The sequence below is a fragment of the Heliangelus exortis genome, chromosome 1, assembly GCF_036169615.1.
Source record: "Heliangelus exortis chromosome 1, bHelExo1.hap1, whole genome shotgun sequence".
In the NCBI taxonomy this organism is placed as follows: Eukaryota; Metazoa; Chordata; class Aves; order Apodiformes; family Trochilidae; genus Heliangelus; species Heliangelus exortis.
The window spans coordinates 157,629,392-157,649,357 of NC_092422.1; the positions used below are offsets into that span (position 1 = coordinate 157,629,392).

Consider the following 19,966-nt stretch of genomic DNA (forward strand, 5'->3'; position numbering starts at 1 on the left):
AGTTTTAGTCAGGCTTACATCTTGAAATCTATGACAGTCCTGTCAAAAAATTGCTCTCCAAAACACTAACCTTTAGAAACTACCTGCTCAAAAAGCCTATACAAACTAGAATGGTTATTAATTTTCTTAAAATTTTCATTAAAACCACAAATCTGGACTAGCAGTTTCTCAGTCAGTGGATTCTACACTAGGATTAAACTCAACCCTTACATATCAAAGCCCAAGAGTTCAAATCTTTGAAATTCTAACCTAGAAGCTCAAAGATTTAGATAAGTGGGAAATGTTTCATGCAAGCAGTATGAAATGCAAAGAGAATACTGCAATTTTGTACCTTGATAGAGACAGAAGCAAGCACTGAATTACACACTGATAAAAAAGACACCGATAACACACAAATTTTGCTACACATACCTTCCAGAATGGATCCTCATTTGCTAGCATATGAAAGAAGGACAGAGAACAGATTAGTGGGAAATACATCACTGCAATGAATGCTTGTTCTTAGCTATGGATGGAATTTTAGCCAAGCTATGACACAGGAGATAGGGATATTCCCAAAAACAAATGTGAGTAGGAAAGAATACAACAGCAAGTAGAGAAATTAGCATCTGAGATGTAAAAGTGTGTGTTCCAGGAATCCTGTGTCTGAAGATCTGATGCTAAAAAGTCAGAGTATGGGAAGCGCAGACTATTTCAAATTTTTAAAAAATTTTCAGGCAGACCTCCTCTCTGTGTGTCATTATTCCAAAAGTCCTCCTTAAGGACTTCATCCTGCTGGGTGATGAACAGTCTGGCCAAGAACCAGCAAGGCACTTAAGCAGGTGCTTAACTTGGAGTATGAAAGTGGTGCCACTGATTTACTGCTACAGACGTATAAATGGTCAGCTGATTCGTGGCCAAAATGGTCACCTACTGCTGCAACTGAGCTTTATGATATCATCAAATCTTTATCATCAAACTACTCCCACCCAAACCGACAAAATTTTCTGACCTTCTGATGAACCAAATCTGTGGTGATTGCATTCACAGCCTGACAACTATCAGAGCTCAGTGGAAAGCAGGCCAAGCCTTTAGTAAAAATATTTTTGAAATTCCTCGCACTTTGGTCCAAAAATAAAAAGCCAGAAAACTTTAACAGCTTTATGGGACCTGCACAGTGAGTTGTAACTTTTTGCTGCTGGTTTTTAAGAGGCTGGTGCATGCTGTCCCAGTGACAAACAGCTGATGGAGAGGCCTTTCTTAGGGCTAAAGTGGAGACAACCAAACTGATACTTCTCTTCTTCAGTCCTCCTTCAGCCCCCTCTCCCATCACAAATGGGAATACACCTGCCACAGGATCATCTTTCCCATGCAGGCCAACCCAGGAGTTCCCTCCTGCTTGTACACAGTTGTTTCATGCACTGATGTGCACACAGATGTGAAGATGCAGACACATTCACACCACTCACTCATGTAAGAAGAGGAACACGAGAATAAAGGAACAGCTTCATCTAACTTAGACCAAAGGCTATAAAGCCCAGGTTACTTTGCTAACACTGTCCAGTGCTGCCACTCCTGTACAGAGTGCAATAACAGGGAGTAAATTTTTCTCATCCAGAATTGTCCTTCCAGACACTATCAGTTTATGTGCTTCCCTATCCTGGAGTTCACATCTTCAGTTTTATATTTAGCACCCTTAGATAGACTTTTCTTCCATAAATTCGTCTATTTTGTAGCATTTGTCCACAGTTGTATCATCCTTTGGCAATGAGTTCCATAAATAATCACAGACTTATAAAATCTGTAGATGTCACTTCATATACACAAAAATACACACAGAGATCTACCGAGCTATGACACTGCAATTACTCAGGGGACATAAATGTTATTCAGATAAACAGGGGCTTGATAATTGAAGAGTCTTTCCTACAAATGATACATGTCAGGGGATGTGACCTCATTTCAGGTAAGACATTTTCAGATAAATGAATCCTGATTAATTGACATTTTGCTAAAAATTACAAGAATTGTTCTTTTCTGCATTTCTGGAAATGACGGTTGTTTTGACTGTACTTCAATAAGGATTTTTTTTTTACTTTGTTTAATTCTTCTTTCAACTCACTTTTACTAAAAAAAATTAAATACTTTAAAATATGCTCACTTCTGCATCCTACTCGCTGAAAAATTAATCTGAAGACTATTTTTTTAAGAAAGCATTTTCTAAGAGAAGGGGCAGACAGCTCTGCACTGAGGTGGACAAATGCATCCCTGCAATTCCAAGCTGTCTAGGACAGTGTCTGCTTTCAGTTCAGAGCTTGCACAGCAGAGCCTGGTGCCTGTAGCTAAAAAATTCCTACAGAGGTGGGGAATTCTTCTGTAAAGAAGCCCAGTTTAAAATTGTCAGAATATACAGAATCCCAGGACAGATTCTGGAGGCTGGAAAAAACAAAGATACAGGATGCAAAGAGGAATTAACAATTAAGGTGAGAGAGTGCTGATTTTCAAGTGGCTCTGAGACAGCCGCATCACTGGAGCCTACTTTCCTGAAAATAAAACAGGAATCATGCAGCAGACAGAAGGTTAGAGATACCAAACCCTAATTTAAACTAAATCCACTGAGAAACTAACAGCGCTACTTGCTAATATTTCCATTCTCTCTCTGGTTTTGGTTTTTTTTTTTTCATGTGTATACATAGGGAAAACAAACACTACGATAAGACAAATAATACATTGTAATTTTAATTTTGAAGATAAAACTAAGCCAGGAATAATATTCTTTCCACTGGGGCTCACATGAGCATGTGCTCCTGCTAAGAGGCATGTCATCATAGCTGTTTACCATGTAATAACCTCTCTTGTCCTCTGAGACCTTCTGCATGAGAAGCATATGGTAAGTAGGGCAATTGTCTGCATCCAGCACATGAAGTTTGGAAGGCACAAGAATTCCAGGCAGGGCTGGAAAGGGGAATCTCAAGCACTAAACATAATGCTTGACAGTAGTATCAAGCAAGCACTGAAAAGCTGTCAAAACTTCATGTCTTAATTGAAATTGCCCCTGCAAATGGTGCTAATACTGGAATAATATTTGTCTTCCCTTACCTCTAATGCAGAGCCTAAGTTACAAAGGCAACACAAAAGCAAGGACATAATCCCATTTCTTTACTGGCTTTCTCTCCTCTTCTGAAATGCAACTCAAACTCTCTTAAAATCCTACATTGGCTTGTCTGAAAAAATTAAGCTGTACTCAATGCTCGCTTTGTTTCACCTCCAACCTATGAATTATTTGCATTTTCTCTATATTTCATGTTTTTCCTGAAATAACCATCTTCTCACGAGGTCATCATCATCATCCCCAAACAGCTTCTCTGAGTTGTTAATTCTCAATTTTGCTGTAAAATTTTCAGCAGCTGAAGTTCTTATAAATACAAGATTGGAGAGCACCTTCAAGGCCATCAAACCCAGATTTATGGCTTGAGCTCTTGGAGTCAGAAAAATGGTGTGTTTTTCAGCCATTGTTTTTAAAGCAAAAGTTATGGTAAATTTCTAGCCCCTGAAGATGAAATGAAAAGCTCAGATTAGTTTGGGGTGTTTTATCACAAATTTTCAATATATATATATATATTTTTTTAAGCACTTGAGGTTGAAAACACTGCCTTCTTCAATCATTCTCTCACGGCATGGTGCTTTCAATACCAGAGATAGGATTTTCCACACCTTGAAGAGACTTCAGATATGTTTCCTCACAGTTTTGACCTCTAGCTTTATCCTTCAATTGTTTTTGCAGGAAAACCATCTATTTTCACTGCACGCTATGAAGTGCAGGGACCTTACACAAAGTAATGCCCTATGGTACCCTTGCAGTAATTCATATGAAATCCTACTAATAAATATTTAACATGTCATTAGAATAGTAGCATACTTGTTTTAAAATATGCTTACCTCTTGTTGAAAGGAACAAGGGGTTATTCAAATAATTCGACGCAAGGCGTTTCCTCTACAAGGGGAAAAAAAGCAACCTCAGTGTCACTGGAAAGTGCTTACCAGTTTGTGTTAACAACCTCCACGAGCTTTCCCCATACACAACCAGACATCCAGAAGCCAGTCCTGTGACTTAGAACATCCATTGCTAATCCTCAAACAGTCATGCAAAGAGTTGCATTATTTACCTTTCTGACAGATCTTCATTAGGGCAGTTTGATGGACATTACGTTTTATTAACAAGAGAGAAACATGAAGCGTGTATTTTATTAATTGAGTTCCAGGATATGTTCCAGAGGTTGGTAATATCAAGGCAAAGGCAACAGTAACTCCAAAACTAGCAGATAAACAGCACCCATAAAGCAAAAACTGTGCAATAAACTGTTCCTGTGAGATGACATCTTTATTTGAGTATATAGAAATGGTGATGGACTTCCCCTGCAGAAAAGCATCACTGCCTTCTGTGACACGTGCCTACAGCTGGTAGGAACATATTTCATTTGCAAGCTCTGTATTAGAGCCTAAGCAAAATATTTCTCTTTCCAAATATAATGTGTATGACCTTTAGGAGCTGGTAGTGATTTCAATCTGCTGAGGTTTCCAAGACTTTCAAACCTAAAAACACAGACCAGTGGAAACCTGACTGAGATGCTTAACTAATTCAATGCAGCCCATCACCAGCTTGTCAAACAGGAAAAGCTGTGGTTCAGTATCAAGCCAGGCTTTTTTAACAGTCTATACAAACCCTGATTGTTTCTCTGTGCCTTCTAATACTTGTACAGCAGGACTGGAAACAGTACCATTTTCCTCCATTAGATGTTGTTAGACTCTGCTTGGAGGAAAATTAGAGGGCTTTTGCTGATAAATGTGGTCTAATAAATTCTGTGGTCAGTAAACTGTTCTCTTACACATATTTTCCTGTCTGTTAATTAATTTTGAATTGATGTTTCTCCCTTCAAAGAAATACTGCTTGAAACTCAACCCTTTCCAATTGAAAAAAAAAAAAAAAAAAAAAAAAAAAAAAAAAAAAAAAAAAGCAAAAAAAAAAAAGCTAAGGAGGGTGGGAAAATAAAGGGGTATGACTTTTTTTTTTAAAGGCAAAAGCTTAGAAAAGAAAAAGCACAACATTACAACATTCAAGGGAAGACATAAGACCGTGATCACATTTCTGTAATCAAGGAAGTTAGCATCACCACTACAGATGCTGAACTCCTGCCGTTTTGAGAGGTGTTGGCAAATAAAAAGTCTAATTTATATGCAATTTCAATTTAAACAATCATGAATTAAAGATCATTCCGTAGACTAACCGTAAATTAAACTGCACCAAAACGCCTGAAATGCCACAAAATACCTCAACTCACTGATTAGCAAATCAATCTGAGCAGCTAATTGATCAGAGAAAAACCATCTGCCTCCATTTGACTTGAACGGCATTCCCCATGGTCAGTACTTAATGACATCTCCTAATGAGGACACAGCTGATCAGCCACAGGACTCTTTCACAGACATTTCCTTCTCCATGCCATCTATCACTGCAGGAAATGCTTTTGAGAATAGTGAGAAGCATGAAGTAGGGGTGCAGCCCAGCTCCTCCAACCCTGCTCCAAGATAACTCTTTGGCACAAGACCCCAGTCAGACTCCAGTCACAAAACCCTGCCACGAGTATTTTAATAAACTCATCAGGAAAAAAAAGAAGGTTTAAGAGCAGACACTACAAGCTTAATTCTAGGCAAAACTAAGGTTCCTAATGTGCTAAACATTGGACAAATGGACATCGATATTTGCTCTGAAGAGATTGCTAGAGAAAAGTTGATGAATTCTGATAATTCAAGTGTCCAGAGCTGCTCTGAAGTATAAAAATCTCCAATACTTTCGAAAGAAGAACAACCAAGCCATTAAGCAGCTTAATTCCACGGTGGGTTTCTTCTTAGCCTCATCTGTATGCTGTCTGCCAACAAACACAGAAATCTGAACCATTGGCATACCAGAAATTCTGCATTACTTCTACCTCAAGAAAGAAAAATCACTTTCTTTAGGCTTAAAGAACCCAGAACACAGAGAAATCTGGCTTAAATGGAGAGCTAGCTACAAAGCAGTTCCACTGATGTTGGTAATTCAAATAGCAACCTCAAACTGTAATGAAATTTTGAAGGTGAAATTTTAATATGCTGAATAAATGCGTATGTGCCAGTTCAGAAACAAAAAAAAACAAAAAAAAAATTCAGAAAAATGTACATCTATTCATATGCTGCTTTTACACTGTTTGCAATCCAATATTATGTAGGACCGAATTTTCCTACACTTTAAATGTAAGAGCATAACTGTAACAGACAACTGAGATTAGCCAGAGCATTTTATTTTTAATTATGCATTATTATGTTTCTTATGCAAGCTTCCATGCTCCATGCAGAGCACACTGATTCTTAAACCAACACTGTCACTAATTAAAAAAGCAGAGTTCTCCATTTATTATTTGGCACATAGGAAAAGAGAAATAGAAATGTGAGTCTGAACATAACGCAGCACCTGAGTTCTCCTGTTCTGACCTGAAGGGACTGGGGAAAGAATAGTGAAAGAGTAATTAGGTCCCAAGAAGTCCTTTTGGCCTTTATTAAAACTAAGCCAAATTCTAGTTTGAAGCAAGTGATGTTGTGGGGTGAAAACCTGTTGCTTAGCTACTGAGATGAGATCTTTTCTTCCTTTTCTACTTCAATATCTCTTCACAAGCAAATGTGTGCTTATGCATTCAGATATACTTCCGTAATAATAAGCACTCAAGTCTTTTATTGACACAAAATAAAACTGTGGCAAAAAAAGTGAGTGGTAAAGTACCTCTGTTTCCAAGAGTCCACTGTAGGCTGGATTTGCTGTGCTTCTTCTCTTTCTTTCCTGACGCTTGCTCTGAATTTCTGTAACCATGGAAAGAAACCTGAATTATGTGTTTCTCATTCATCAGGGAAAAATGTAGATCTAACTTGTTAAGCAAGATGCTCTTACCCTTAACCCCTTGGGCTTTGTGTTCAGTTTCATTTCTAAAGTATAATTGGGTTGCATCAGCACTGATATTTGCTGCAGTTCAAGGTTTGACATTAATAAGCTTTTCCTTGTGTGATTCAGAACACAGGCATTTTTTATTTCTTCCCTGCTCCAAAGTGGACTTCTGTCACCCTACAAGATTTTTATTATGATCCCTTCAGACACATATTCAGCAACCATCAACAGAGACCTTTCAAAATGCTATCAATGTCTGCCACTAAAAATAAAGCATTTAAAGCATTAAAGCCTTGTAACTCATATCAGGTGAAAGCATAGAGACCTTTTTAAATTTAATTTACACTACTTTTCCTCTGTGGAGGTTAGAAAAAGCATGGTCAGAACATCATGCCTAGACTCAGCTCTAACTGGGACATGATGATCTATCCATCCAAACCCACAACTTTATGATCCCAAGCATAGAAACTGTTGTTACTGTTGCTGTACGTGTATGTTTGCTCATTGAATAACAGTCCTCTTAGGAAAAGGGTGAAACACATGAGAACTCCCTTCCACTAAATGGTAACACATATTCAAGAAAGTACTAGCTGAGGACTGCATTTAGAAAAAATTAGCCACATACATAATGCTGTAAACAGACACAGAGAGTGGATTCCTGGCCCCCTGAAATCTCCAGATTTAATGGTACTTTTATCTGAGCTAGGATTTCATTTCTGTCATACAAAATTTCTTTTTCTAGCACTTGATAATGGTTTGAACCCACTTTTAATTTTGATAATAAAGTAAGAGGAGACCTACTTAAGCAAGAAGAGCAACCCCATATCCTTCCCATGACATGAATTGTGCACAGCTGGGGTGATGCTCTGTTCTAAAATTTTCCTATGTGAATACTGCAAGGCAAAGTTTAGACTCTGCACTGAGATGCCAGAGGGATGCTGCTAGTTTAAATGCCACTGTGATGGTGATAGCTCTGTTCTGTCTTGCTCTAAGTAAATCTCTCAGAAGCACTGGCAGGAACACTAGCCCTTCATCCCAGAGGACTAGGAGCACACCAAACAGAAACTTAGGATACCATCTGGCTCTGCAGAAGGTCTGGTATCTTTCATCAATGTCTGAACTAAAGAGGTCTGTCTAAGAACATCCTGAGTGCCAGAAAATGTCCTAAAGGATATAAAGCACCATCTCTCATTTTCAATCCCTCAGGAAGATACAGTCCAGTTTTCGGGATGTCTACAATAACATGGGAATAGGATTTCCAACACATAGTTCTGATTTCCAGGCACCCTTTCCAGATGCTGATCACTTCCCCACAGAGTAAAAGGGGCCATACTACTTCAAGTGTTGCTACAGTAGATGCTTAATATTGTCAGTCATGTCTTGGACACAGTGTCCCTAGAGACAAGGCCAATACCCTCTATGGATTTTTGTACTGCCCTCAGTTCCAAGATATTGATTTGAAATGTCTTATTTCTGAAGGACTATTGGCTCAGCCACCACTTTTGGAGAGATAAATGTATCAGAAAGAAACTGTACAGACAAGAAAAACAGAAGAGCAACTACTTGTATATTCTGGTTGGTTTTCCCACTGGCACAGGAACGTATCATCTCTCATGCTCTGAAGGTGTCTTCTCTTTGGGCAATTCAAAGAGTGCAGACAGGTCTGTTCTCACAGTCTGACATGAGCTACACCCTATGCTGCCACAGGAGTCAGAGCTGTACAGTCTCACTACCAAGAAGCCTATGATCCCAGGCTGCACCAAGACATGCAATCCCCACCAGGGCTGCAGCCACTGCCAGTGTCTCATTAGCATCCTTGCTGCTTTGCAGACTCCAAACCAGAGGATCTGGTATGGGTACCAGTTCTGTCCCTCTGTGAAAACATTTCTTGTGAAAAGCTGGTCTGGCTGTTCTGAAATATCCATCCTGAAGCTTCCAAACCCTTTGACATCCTCCGAAGGGAACAGGGCTTCACAGCAGGGCAAGTGCTAGCCACGGATCCAGTAGCCTGCCACAGAGCCACTAGAGGAGAGAGGGTTATTCCTGTTGTCAGTGCCAGTGCATAAAAGAGGAATGCTCTAAGAGGAATACCAGAAGGTGTCAGAGGTGTCACAAGAGAGGAATCATGTGCCTTGATGCTGGCAAACAAATGGACAAAGTGGACACCCACTGACATTTTACTTTAGTCTCAACAGTGTGGGCTGGAGTAGTGGCTCTTGCAGCCAGGTCCAGTAACCTGTGGGTAAACCAGTGTGTGGTCAGTGAAGCCAGGGCTTGCAGCATCTCAGCACCCTTGTGCCAGTGTAAGGAGGAAGCTGGAGCAGGGGCAGCCCAAGATTAGTTTTTTTTCAGAGGTTGTCACAGAGATACAAGTTTGTGAATTTTCACTAGCCCAGAAAAAGAAACAAAGAGCATCCTGTGTGCCAGGGTCTTCACAAGAGGACTGTGATGGATCTGTAGCTCTCTGCCCTTTTGTGTCCTAGGTTTAAGAGAGAATGGCTTTGGTACATGCTCTCACCAAGGCAACAGAAATATTTGCTGGAGTCTGATTCACACATGTGGTAGCTACCTGGAATGGAGGTTTGGAAGAGACATCACTATGGTACAGAGATAAAAGCTGGCTGGGGGGAAAAGTAATAGCAGTGGGAATAGATGGAAATAAAGAGAGAGAGCGAGCAAGTAATGAACTGAAATAGCTGTAGCTGTACTCCATCCTATGCAGCCATGAGTGAGAGAGTACAGTGTCAGCACTTTATGGAAACTGTGAACAAAAAATATCCACGCTTGTGATACAAGGAGTATGTATTTCTAAGACTGTATCTGTAAGCAATCACTCCAGGATAGAACAGAAGAACACACTGGTATGTTATCTTTTGATACTCATTACTTCTCCTACAAGCACTGTATACGTTTCAAAACAAGGCTTAATAAAGTAAAAGTAAACAGTTTCTTTTAACTGAGCCAATAGTCCTTCAGAAATACGAAGTTTCAAATCAGTATCTCGGTATCTCGGAACCGAGGGCAGTAGAAAGTGTGTTAGTAATCTATGTGGAAATATTTATATTTCAGGGTCTTTATTTTGATATGGTAAAGCAGGATTTAAATTTTTAGAATGACCTGAACAAAGAATTATTTTAAGGCTTTCTTTAGATAACCGTTTTTTTTTTGTTTTTTTTTTTTTTTTTAATGCTAAAAGGTCTTCTAATAGCTCTAGAGAAAGAGATTTAGTATGTTACAACCATGTACTGCATCGAAGAATTGGGCTTATTCCTTACTTTATTAATTTTAAAAATATATCCCCAGCAGAAAAGAAAAAAAAAAACCAAAACCCAAGCCTCTAAACTGTAATACATTTTACAGAGATAAATAAATCTTAAGATAGCTTTATGTTGGAGGCAAAGCTTCAATGGGCTGCCACCTTCCATCAATAAACACCCTGTATGGTCATTCTATGAGGCTCATAATGACAATTTATCTTCAGTGAAAGCTGTGCCTTGCAGAATGTCAGTCAGAGGGAGAGGCTGCCTTCATTTACTGGGCAAGGCCTCAAAAGATGCCTCACAGTGAGCTCTGCAGTCCAGAGCTCTTTTCCCCAGTAAGGGAAAGATGGTCATCTGGATGCTAAGTGGGAAGGCTGCTAGGCTGATGAAGAAATCCATATAGAAGTGCATCACAGCTCTTCCCCACAAAATTAAAGAATAAAATGAAGAAATGCAGTAAGAGTGTGAAATGATACTGGGTGAATCAGCTTTTAATGACCCAATCTTCATACAGTTTAATTCCAAAAATGTGAGACTGAGAAATACATTACCAGTACTAAAATAAACTGAACGGTGTAATGACCACTGCTTCTTTATAAAGAGCAATGGCTGATAACCATAAATATGACATAGCACTAAAACAACCTTTAGCATATAAGGGTATTTTTGACAGTTGCAATCACCAATACTCGTGAAGAAATACCCTTTCTACAGTAAATTGCTCTTGTTGGGAGCCATTTATTTAAAGCTAGTAGGAATATAAAAAGTGAATTTGTCTGGAAGAATTGATTCTGCAGGATTAGTATTGCAGCAGTTGGGCTGAAAATGTTGGGTCTCCACACTTACTGTAGAACAAACAGAGCAGAGCAGTACTTGGCGTTTTCAGCATAAGCATTAAATCCACACAAACAATTTATTAGTTTCAATAAAATCAAAGGATAAAGAATTATTCAAAATGAAGCTCCTTCTGTTGTAAGCATAATTTGCACTTCAGCATAATTTCAAATGTTGCCCTATTTTCCTTAGATAAAGAAAACAAGAGCCAGTCATCATTTGCACTTTTTGGATTATAAATCTTCTCCCAAAATTGCTGTAGCTTTTTAATTTCCATTTCAATCCATTACCATTAAGGGATTAAAAAGGCCCATGGCTTAAAGTTTCTTTAAACTGCTTTCAAATTCTCAGTCGCTGGGACATTAAATGGTTTTCTAAAATGCAGATTTAAAGAGGAAAGACACTGAAAAGAAGGCAACAAGACCCACAGAAAGCCTGAATATATTGAGGAGACTCCACAACTAAGGTGCTGTTTCTCCCTAATTCGCAATCTTTCTTAAAACCAAGGAACAAAAGCTCAGAGAATCTTACTAAAAAGAAATCAAGCTGTAAAATGGTAGATACCTCTTGAGTCAGCAAGGTATCTAAGAATCTTCCTAATTCTAAAGCAGATAAATTTTAAATTCAGTGCAATGGGAATTCCTAGGTATTACTCTGATAACTGTTCATGGAGTAGGTGGTGAATGTCAATCATCTTTTTCTGTGATCAAGAACCACTGTCCTTTGTCATCCTTACAGCAGTGGAATAACACCAACTTTTATTAGCTGAGCATGTAACTAAAACATGTCAAGCTGTAGACTTTTCCTTAAAAACAGACGTCCTCTTTACATGAAAAATAATCCATTCCATCAAGAAACCCACAGACTCTGCTCGTTCAACTGGAAAAGTTGCTGACCAAGCTCATTTCCCCCCTCTCATCTATGTTTTCAGAAAGTCAAAGCTGAGACAAAGGTAGATGAAAATCTGCTAACTCCTGCAAGGTATTTTTGGAAAAGTAAACTGACTAGTATGTGATACTGACTGCAGTTTATCTGCAGTATTTGTTTCAACTCATACTCAGAAGCCTAGGAAAGAATACTAGCAGCTCTCACACAAAGGCAGGATTAGACTGGAAGTTGGTTCAATTTTTTGGCAAAACAGGGGGAAGGAAGTCTTTGCTGAAGATTGTTTTCTAATTAGCTTAAAATCTTATAAAACAAATGCTATTATTCTACACATTATTCTGTGAAACTGATAGTTTATTAACTCAAGAAATAAAAGTCACGTGGGGAAGGTGGAGAGGGCATGATGTTACAGAAGACCTGGGCAACATCTTTGAACCTTGCTGACTCCTCAGCCACATAATTGCTGGTCAGAGGCTTTGCAGAGTTTTTTCTTCACTGTCATACTCCAGTTACTAACATCCTTTAAAGAACCATGAAAAACCAGCTGATGCCAAGCCTGCTCATCCTGGCTGCAGAGACAATTCTCATACCCCTTCAGCTGTGTAAGGGAGTGGGAGGTGAGGCTGAAAAGCACAATTCTGCATACGTAACATTTCATATGATCTTTTCATTGCCCTTCTGAGGACAGCCAAGAGAAAGTATTTAACTCAAAAACTGAACTGTAAAATAACACATGCCATCTTACCTTCCAAATGTTCTGTTGTAACCAGTCCTAATGCTACCATGAAGGCAATTTTCTAAGGAAAAAGCAAACAAAATTTAGACCTACTATGATAATCATGGCAGAAGTAAGCAAAAAAAAAAAATAAAAAATCTAACATTGACAGAGTGAAGCCAGTAGATGTCTTCTAGAAATGTGTCTTCTTTGAATGCATAGTAATATGAAGACATTTAATTGAAGGTTTTCTTCAGATATGCCTGGTCAGTCAGGTCCCATGTATGTGACAGTATGAACCTCAGCAGTACAGAGCCTTAGGAAGCCAAAGCTGTATGACTACTGTTTTTAGACAATGCAAGATCAAAATTGAGTCAGTTAATTTCATTCAATTACATATTGAATGCTTTGTTATGCCACTCTTTAGAGAAGTAATTGTGTAATGTTATTACTACCTTGACATAGCACTGCTTGTATAGGATGTGAGCAAGGGGTATGAAACAAAACAAGCTATGGCATACGTTCACTGAACTTTACAACACTAAACAAGACATTTGAAGCATGCTGAAAGTCCCCTCATCCTAAAAAAGCTTTGAGAAATTTATCTTCCCAAGTCACAAAAAGAATATTATGTGCACAAACTATGAATAACACTGATTGAATATTTTCCCATTTTCACAATAGTGAGTGAACAGGCATCTCCCACTGACACTGGTGAACTGATTTTGCACTGATGAAAAGTATTACTCAGAAATATTTTACACTCTATATGCACGAAATACATATGCATACTACTAAATCTTCCAGTGTTGTAATAGGGTAAATACTAGAGCAGACTCTAAATTTTCTGCCAGTGATTTTTTTTCATCAGGAATTTTTGCCTTGCAGAAAAACTTTTGTTGAGGTTTTTTTGCCATCTTTTCGATAGAAAACTGAAGTTCTGCTGTGTTTTTCCAAATCTGAACTGAACTGAACTTCTTGGTTTGAAGTCACATCTGTGGTGCTATGGGGCCATGGAGATTTCTTTCTCTCTCTGCTGTGCTTAACAATCTTATTGGATGTAGCCCAAGTGGCATTTTCACAAGGTGCATTTCCAAAGAAGAGGCAATCTGACTATGAAACCAAAGCTATTGGGAAATAAAAGCAAGAAAAACCCACAATCCAACTCTGGTTGCATCTAAAGACCTTAGGAAGATGCAAGATCATATTCACCCAAAATAAAATGCGTAGATTTAGGTCAAACTAAAAAACAGTGTTTTAACAGTAGAGGGTTAAAACATCCCCTTTCAACCAAAGAAGTGTCAGGAGAACACACTTCAACACATCCGAGTCAAAATTAGTTTGACCTTTGTGTTTTGTGAACAGCCTGATGATTCAATTTTTCATCTCAGTTCAGGATCAAATCAGTTAGTAAGTTACTGGAACTATCATTTCCTTTGCAGTTCTGACTTTCACCCAGTGAAATTGGGAAGGCAAGCACATCCACACTTTATAGGTAAAAAGATCTAGCTATGGGATGGGTTCTTCAAACTCTGCGGGTCAGGATGGGACATCTATGCCCCTCATGTATCTAAGAAACTATCTGTCAAACAGGTGAACTAACAACCTCATTAAAACAGTAAAACTTCCTTTCCATAGACTCCTGGTATGTGCATCTCCCTGTAGATTAAAACATGGTGATGTGGAATTGCATCACTGGTAATTTAGATATATTCACGCTACATTTCTGCCTCCCGGTACCGTGGTAATGGCAATCACATGTGTTCATCTGCATGTCAGACCTTCATTTCAATAATGTTTGTTCTTTACATGTCTAAATCACCAGCCAGACCCAGTGGGGGCTCCACACCTGAAGGGAAAGATGAATATTTGATGGGAGATCCACTGTGCAGATCTGAGAAGTAAATTAGTCGACTGAGTAGAATTACAAGCTTCATCTCACTCCCACCACAAAGTAACTTTGTGGCAGGATACATACCAGGGCTCTAAGCAGAAGTAATAACAACATTTGGATATAAACTCTGAGAGCTGGAATAGTTAACAGGCAATTTTATTTTCCCAATAGAACACAGAATGCCTCTATTACCTAAAGATTAAACTGTAGGGGGAGGATGCGTTTTTTGACATATAAACTAAAACTGAGTGCTTTAATGCTTACTAAACAATTTCCTCTCTTCATGCTAAACTTATTTTAATAGATATCTAATTAAATGTAATGAAAGCATGCTTGCTGAACATATGAAGAGACTTCATAAATGGGCTTGATGAGTATCTCACTATTAAATACAGGAAGGGTTAGTTTTTATAGATATATGAAAGATGGCTCCTTCTAAAAAAAATCCCAGGAGACTGTATTCTTTTTAACAAGAATATTATATTAACAGTACATAATTTTTATGGGTTTTGCTATGTCACACTCACATAGCTCATTGAGTTCAACTTGAAATGCTACTTCAGCTGCAATGCTTCTCTTCCAAATATCACAGTCTGCACAGTTTCTCCTCTGTGAAGGAAACTACACAATTGAGGCCTCAATTTCTCCAGGTTTTCAGTCCAGGACTAACACTAGAATGTAGCTCACAGTTGCAATGGGTCTCTCTTATCCTTCTTAGGTGGGATTAGAAACACTGTTAGCTAAATAACCAGCATTTATGGTAGTAATTTTTCTTTAAAAAAATAAAAAAAAATCCAGAATGTCCAGGAAAATGCTGCCAGAATTATGAAAATTTACCTATATATATATATGTGGTTTTTTTAATTAAACAGTTTTGGGTAGAATTCTGGTTCTTTCTGTGCTAAAGTCACATCCACCATCCTCAGGCCTTCATACCCAGCAGAGCCTCACTGCTGGCAAGGACTGGACAGCCCATTCTTTCAGAACACCCAGAACCTCTGAGACAGAACCCACACTGCTCATATCCCAGGAGCGGGCTCTAAACACTGGACCTGGGATGTCCCAGGTGGCCAAGATCCTCCATTCTCCGCTGAGAGGATCACTATCTACCAGGATCTACCCCACAACCAGGTGGTCCCAGGTGTCCTGGCTGCAAGACATCAGATGTGAGAAGGTTTGTTTTAGTCTAATGATGAAGTATTTGGGAAAGGAGAAACCTTTGGTTTATGCAAAAGGCACACATATTTCAGGAGGCTGTGTCTGGGAGAATGACCAGGCCAGGAACAAGAAGCAGTAATTATTCTCAGTCTTTCCTGTTTGCTCAGGTATGCTCAGCAACTGGATATCAGATTCCTGGCTACTGGTAGGTCCAGTGATTTCTCATTTATTTGTTTTAAAATGTAAATTTAAATAGTTAAATCCCAATCTGTTGTGACTAACATATAATAGAGCCATGTTGGAGCTCCTGTCTCAGTTTTGTGCTTTGAAGCTAAATAAAGGTGTGAAGAGAAGTGCCTAGAGTGTTTATTTTCTTTTAAAAAAATATCATGGCATTTTTGTTACTCTTCACCTTAAATTTAATAATCTGCTTAAAAAACATGAGTGCTTTTAGAAATGTGCAGTATGTCTTTTCATGAAGCAAAACAAAGATTTTTACAAAACCATTTCATTTTGTAATTACATGTTCTATTTATGTCATTACATGTATTTACACTAATTATGCTGCTAGTTCTAATTACACTAATTGCATAAATACATTATAATCAATTAAAGTTTACTTTCAAAGAACAAAAGAAATTAACTCTAGCCCTACATATTTATGTCCCTGAAACAAATCTACAAAAAACCAGGGAACTGCCATACTTAAGGGCTTCATGGTGCCTGCCAGAAAACGGTTGCTGAGACCTCCAGTATGCATGGTAGGAGCAATGTTCTTGGTTATAAAAAGGGTACTCAGGATATTCTAGTTAGTAATTTAATAAAAAGCTCATTCAATTTATGAATGCTACACCAAAAAGTGTCCTCGGTCCCATGTTCCTGCATCCTGGTCTCTAGAAGATATTCAATATTCTTTCTGGGGGGATAAGTTATAGGCAAAAATGAAACGGATGGTTTGCAGAGCACTGTGTTTCTAAGCTGGACCTCCCAGCCTCTCTGCCCACAAGGTGCTGCACAACAAAAAAAATCTTATGGAAATACTTCCCTAAACAAAACAAGACCCTGCAGTCCCACCAATTTACTGACAACGAATACTCATAGGGGAGGGTCACATTTTAAACTTGGAAGGTTTTGTACATGTAGTTCTGCCACACTTCTGCATCAGGCCGTGTTGGCTAAACCCACTAGTTATCCATAGCATTACTTTAACTACACAAACCTCTTAAAATGGTAAAGAAAACGACCATTCACATGCCTCAAGTAGCATTATATATGCTTACTGTAATAATCCTCTTAAACCTACAGCTCTGAGGATGCTTTCTTGCTACACATCCATTAGACTCGAAAGGTTAAGACTTCACATGGGCTGAGCATTTCCACAATAGAAGTAGATTCAATTTGTATGACTTCTCAAATTGCCTCAGAAAGTCTACACAATCTAACGTGAATACATACAGACAAAGGCCAAAAGGCCTATTAAAGAGAAACCCCATTTCTACAAGGACTTCTGATTTATATTTTTAGTTTACATCACAAGCACAGTTCATGAAAGAGATTTAATCTTATAACCTGCTTTTTACTCTCTTACTCAATTTGAAGGATTTTAATAAATTTCATACTAGAAAGAATCTACGTACACGTGGGAAGACATGTACACAGCAAATGCAAGAAAATGTATTGTTAAATACAATCTTAAAATTACAAGATTCATTACAAAGAAGATGTGAAAGCTCAGGTTACAAGAAAATGTTATTTCAACCTCAAACACAGCTTGTAAACCTGATGTTATATATTTGATAATATAAAATAAAATATGTTAAGCGTGTACACACCTTTCACAAGAAATACAACTACACCTATGAAAAGTACCTAGGTTATTATGAGACTACAATTCTTACTTTTTGTGACAGTGGAAGGTTTGAATGATGCAAACAAAACATATCAGAGCACCTGACTTGCAGAGAAATCACCTTGATTGTAGTGATTGATTAATGAGATGAACCACTGGCAGAACCATGAACACAACTGCAGTAAGTACATATGCACACAGAAAATTGTTAGGAAATGTCCCCTCTAATTTAGACATACTGTTGCTCAGTTATTTAAAAGATATTTAGAAATTACCTCTGGATTTTCCTCCTTTTTCTTTTTGGTAGCAGGGGGTCCCTGAGCTGACTCTTCAGGAGTTTTCTTTGTCTCCACTTTACTTTCTGTCTGGGTTTGGACTTGAGGCTGAATAATGATAACCTAAAAGACAATGTACAAATAAAGGAAGAGAATTCACTATATGAAACTTGATTTTTCAGTCTGAAATCTTGGATTCTTCTTTGAATGGTTACTTGACCCCTCAAGTCAACAGATGCCAATCACAAGCCAAAAATATAAAAACCTGGATATCTAGGTTAGGCTTCTAAATCTATACTTAAGTTTGTAAAAACTATTTTCAATAGATGCATTATAAGCCTCCTGCAGCCTCAGGAAGCCACTCAGTAAGTGTCTCTGAAAATTAGGACATTTTCTATTTAGAGGAATTCCAAAGCTGACTCAGCAGAGTGGCTTTAGCACTCATGTTGTCAGTGATTTTAAGGTCTTTCCTTTGATTTTATTTTGCACACAGGTAGAAGAGATGGAATTATTACACATTCAAAACCAGAGTGTGATCTCTGTAATACCTGTGTTATTTCCGAGTACAATGTGATGGGAAGGGAAATAATCCTCAGTACTACACATGTAACCGAGAACAAACCTGTGCAGCCAACAAGACCCAAAGTAGTGGGATCCCAGTAACAAATTTCAATGAATGTCTGCTGAGTACATTGCAGCTTTTATTGAATCTGTATCTGACAAAAGAGAGGTGAAGTTCTTGCATTTCAAAGCTGAAAAGCAGTACAAAGTGGAAACAAGTAATTCATAAGTTGATTTTTTTCCTACTGATTTATCTGCTGATCAGTTTTGAAACCCTGAGCTCTCATTTCATTTGGTCTTCCCCTGAAAGTGTAGAAGGGAATGCCTGATTATTTGATACACTCCCCTGGGGTTAGTTGATATAACTAATATCACTGTGTAATTGAAGAGGGGGTCCAGAAGAAATTTGAGCCAGCACAGAATTCAGGGATATTATTAGCGAGGATTGGTTTGAGGAAATGGAAGATCATATAAAAACATAAATGTCAGACTACATCATGGTGCACTTTATTCCTGCTAAAAAATATGCATGTACCCAGATAGATGTCTACCAGTGTCCTTGTGTCCCCTGTAGAATTCTCCCATTGCTTTCTGATTATTTCCTTTCAAAGGAAGAACTGACACCACTGTGCACAAGGCTGTGCGCTCCAAGGTGAATATTCTGCTTACAACTCCAATGCAATTCCTGTGTTTGATAACCAACCAAAAAAACCACCACAAAACAAACAAACAAAAAAAAACCCAAAAAACAAACAAACAAAAAAAACAACCAAACAAACAAACAAAAAAAACCCCAAGAAAAGCAGAACCTACCTTGTTGTCGGCACTAATGAGGAGTGGTTGGACTTTGATGCTATCGTTGACCACAGAGACAGTCGCGCTGGTGCTGATAGGAGTTGCATTGTTGGGGGAGGTGGAAATGATGGCGTATGCCACACCTGCACTGCTCAGAGGTGATGAAATAGCTGTAGGCTCAGTGACACTTTGTGACTGGCTGTTGGGTGTCTGTACATGGCTGACGGTGTTATTGGCAGTTGGGAGGGCAGGGCTGGGGTTTTTGATGCTGACTACAGTCGCCTTCTGGAAGGTAGGAGGCTGCTTGGAAGGTTGGTCTCTGCACGGGGAGATAGGGAGGCTGTCTGGAATCAGGGTCTTTGGCCTAACCTACAAGCAGAGGGTTGGATGTTATTAGGCACATCCTCACACTGCAATGAACAGACACCGCATACATGTCCTCTCCCAGTAGAATCTCTAATTGCATTAACCATGGAACAGGAGCATCCAGAAAACCACCATGTAGCGACTTGAAGCAGCCAGGCATTCATTTACTTGTAGATATAATCCCAGCAGCCTTCAGCTGAGTCATTTTGGAGTCCTTAACTCATTGCAATGCTGAACAAGAAGGGAGGAAAAAGTCGATTCCTCACTTTTATTAGCACACATCCATACAAATGCTACTCAAGTCACATTCAGTTCTCAGTAGGGATGGTTAAGCTAAAGCCTTTGCAAAGAATGGAAACACCAAATGCAATAATTTCCTGTTCTGAAGGACACAATAGTCTTGCTACGAATTAAGGACTGGCAAC

At 38.6% G+C, this 19,966-nt stretch overlaps 1 protein-coding gene across 2 annotated transcripts in view; it reads right to left on the bottom strand.

The window, feature by feature from the left end:
• PHF21B (PHD finger protein 21B) overlaps positions 1-19,966 on the bottom strand; it is a 157,778-nt gene that overhangs the window by 6,592 nt on the left and 131,220 nt on the right. For both annotated transcript variants that reach the window (XM_071733288.1, XM_071733287.1), the window contains 6 exons: positions 19,194-19,544; positions 17,820-17,942; positions 12,674-12,725; positions 6,791-6,867; positions 3,919-3,973; positions 412-434 (listed from right to left, as the gene is read on the bottom strand). In XM_071733288.1, the coding sequence (XP_071589389.1) occupies positions 412-434; positions 3,919-3,973; positions 6,791-6,867; positions 12,674-12,725; positions 17,820-17,942; positions 19,194-19,544 (681 nt within the window). The remainder of the gene's footprint in view (positions 1-411; positions 435-3,918; positions 3,974-6,790; positions 6,868-12,673; positions 12,726-17,819; positions 17,943-19,193; positions 19,545-19,966) is intronic.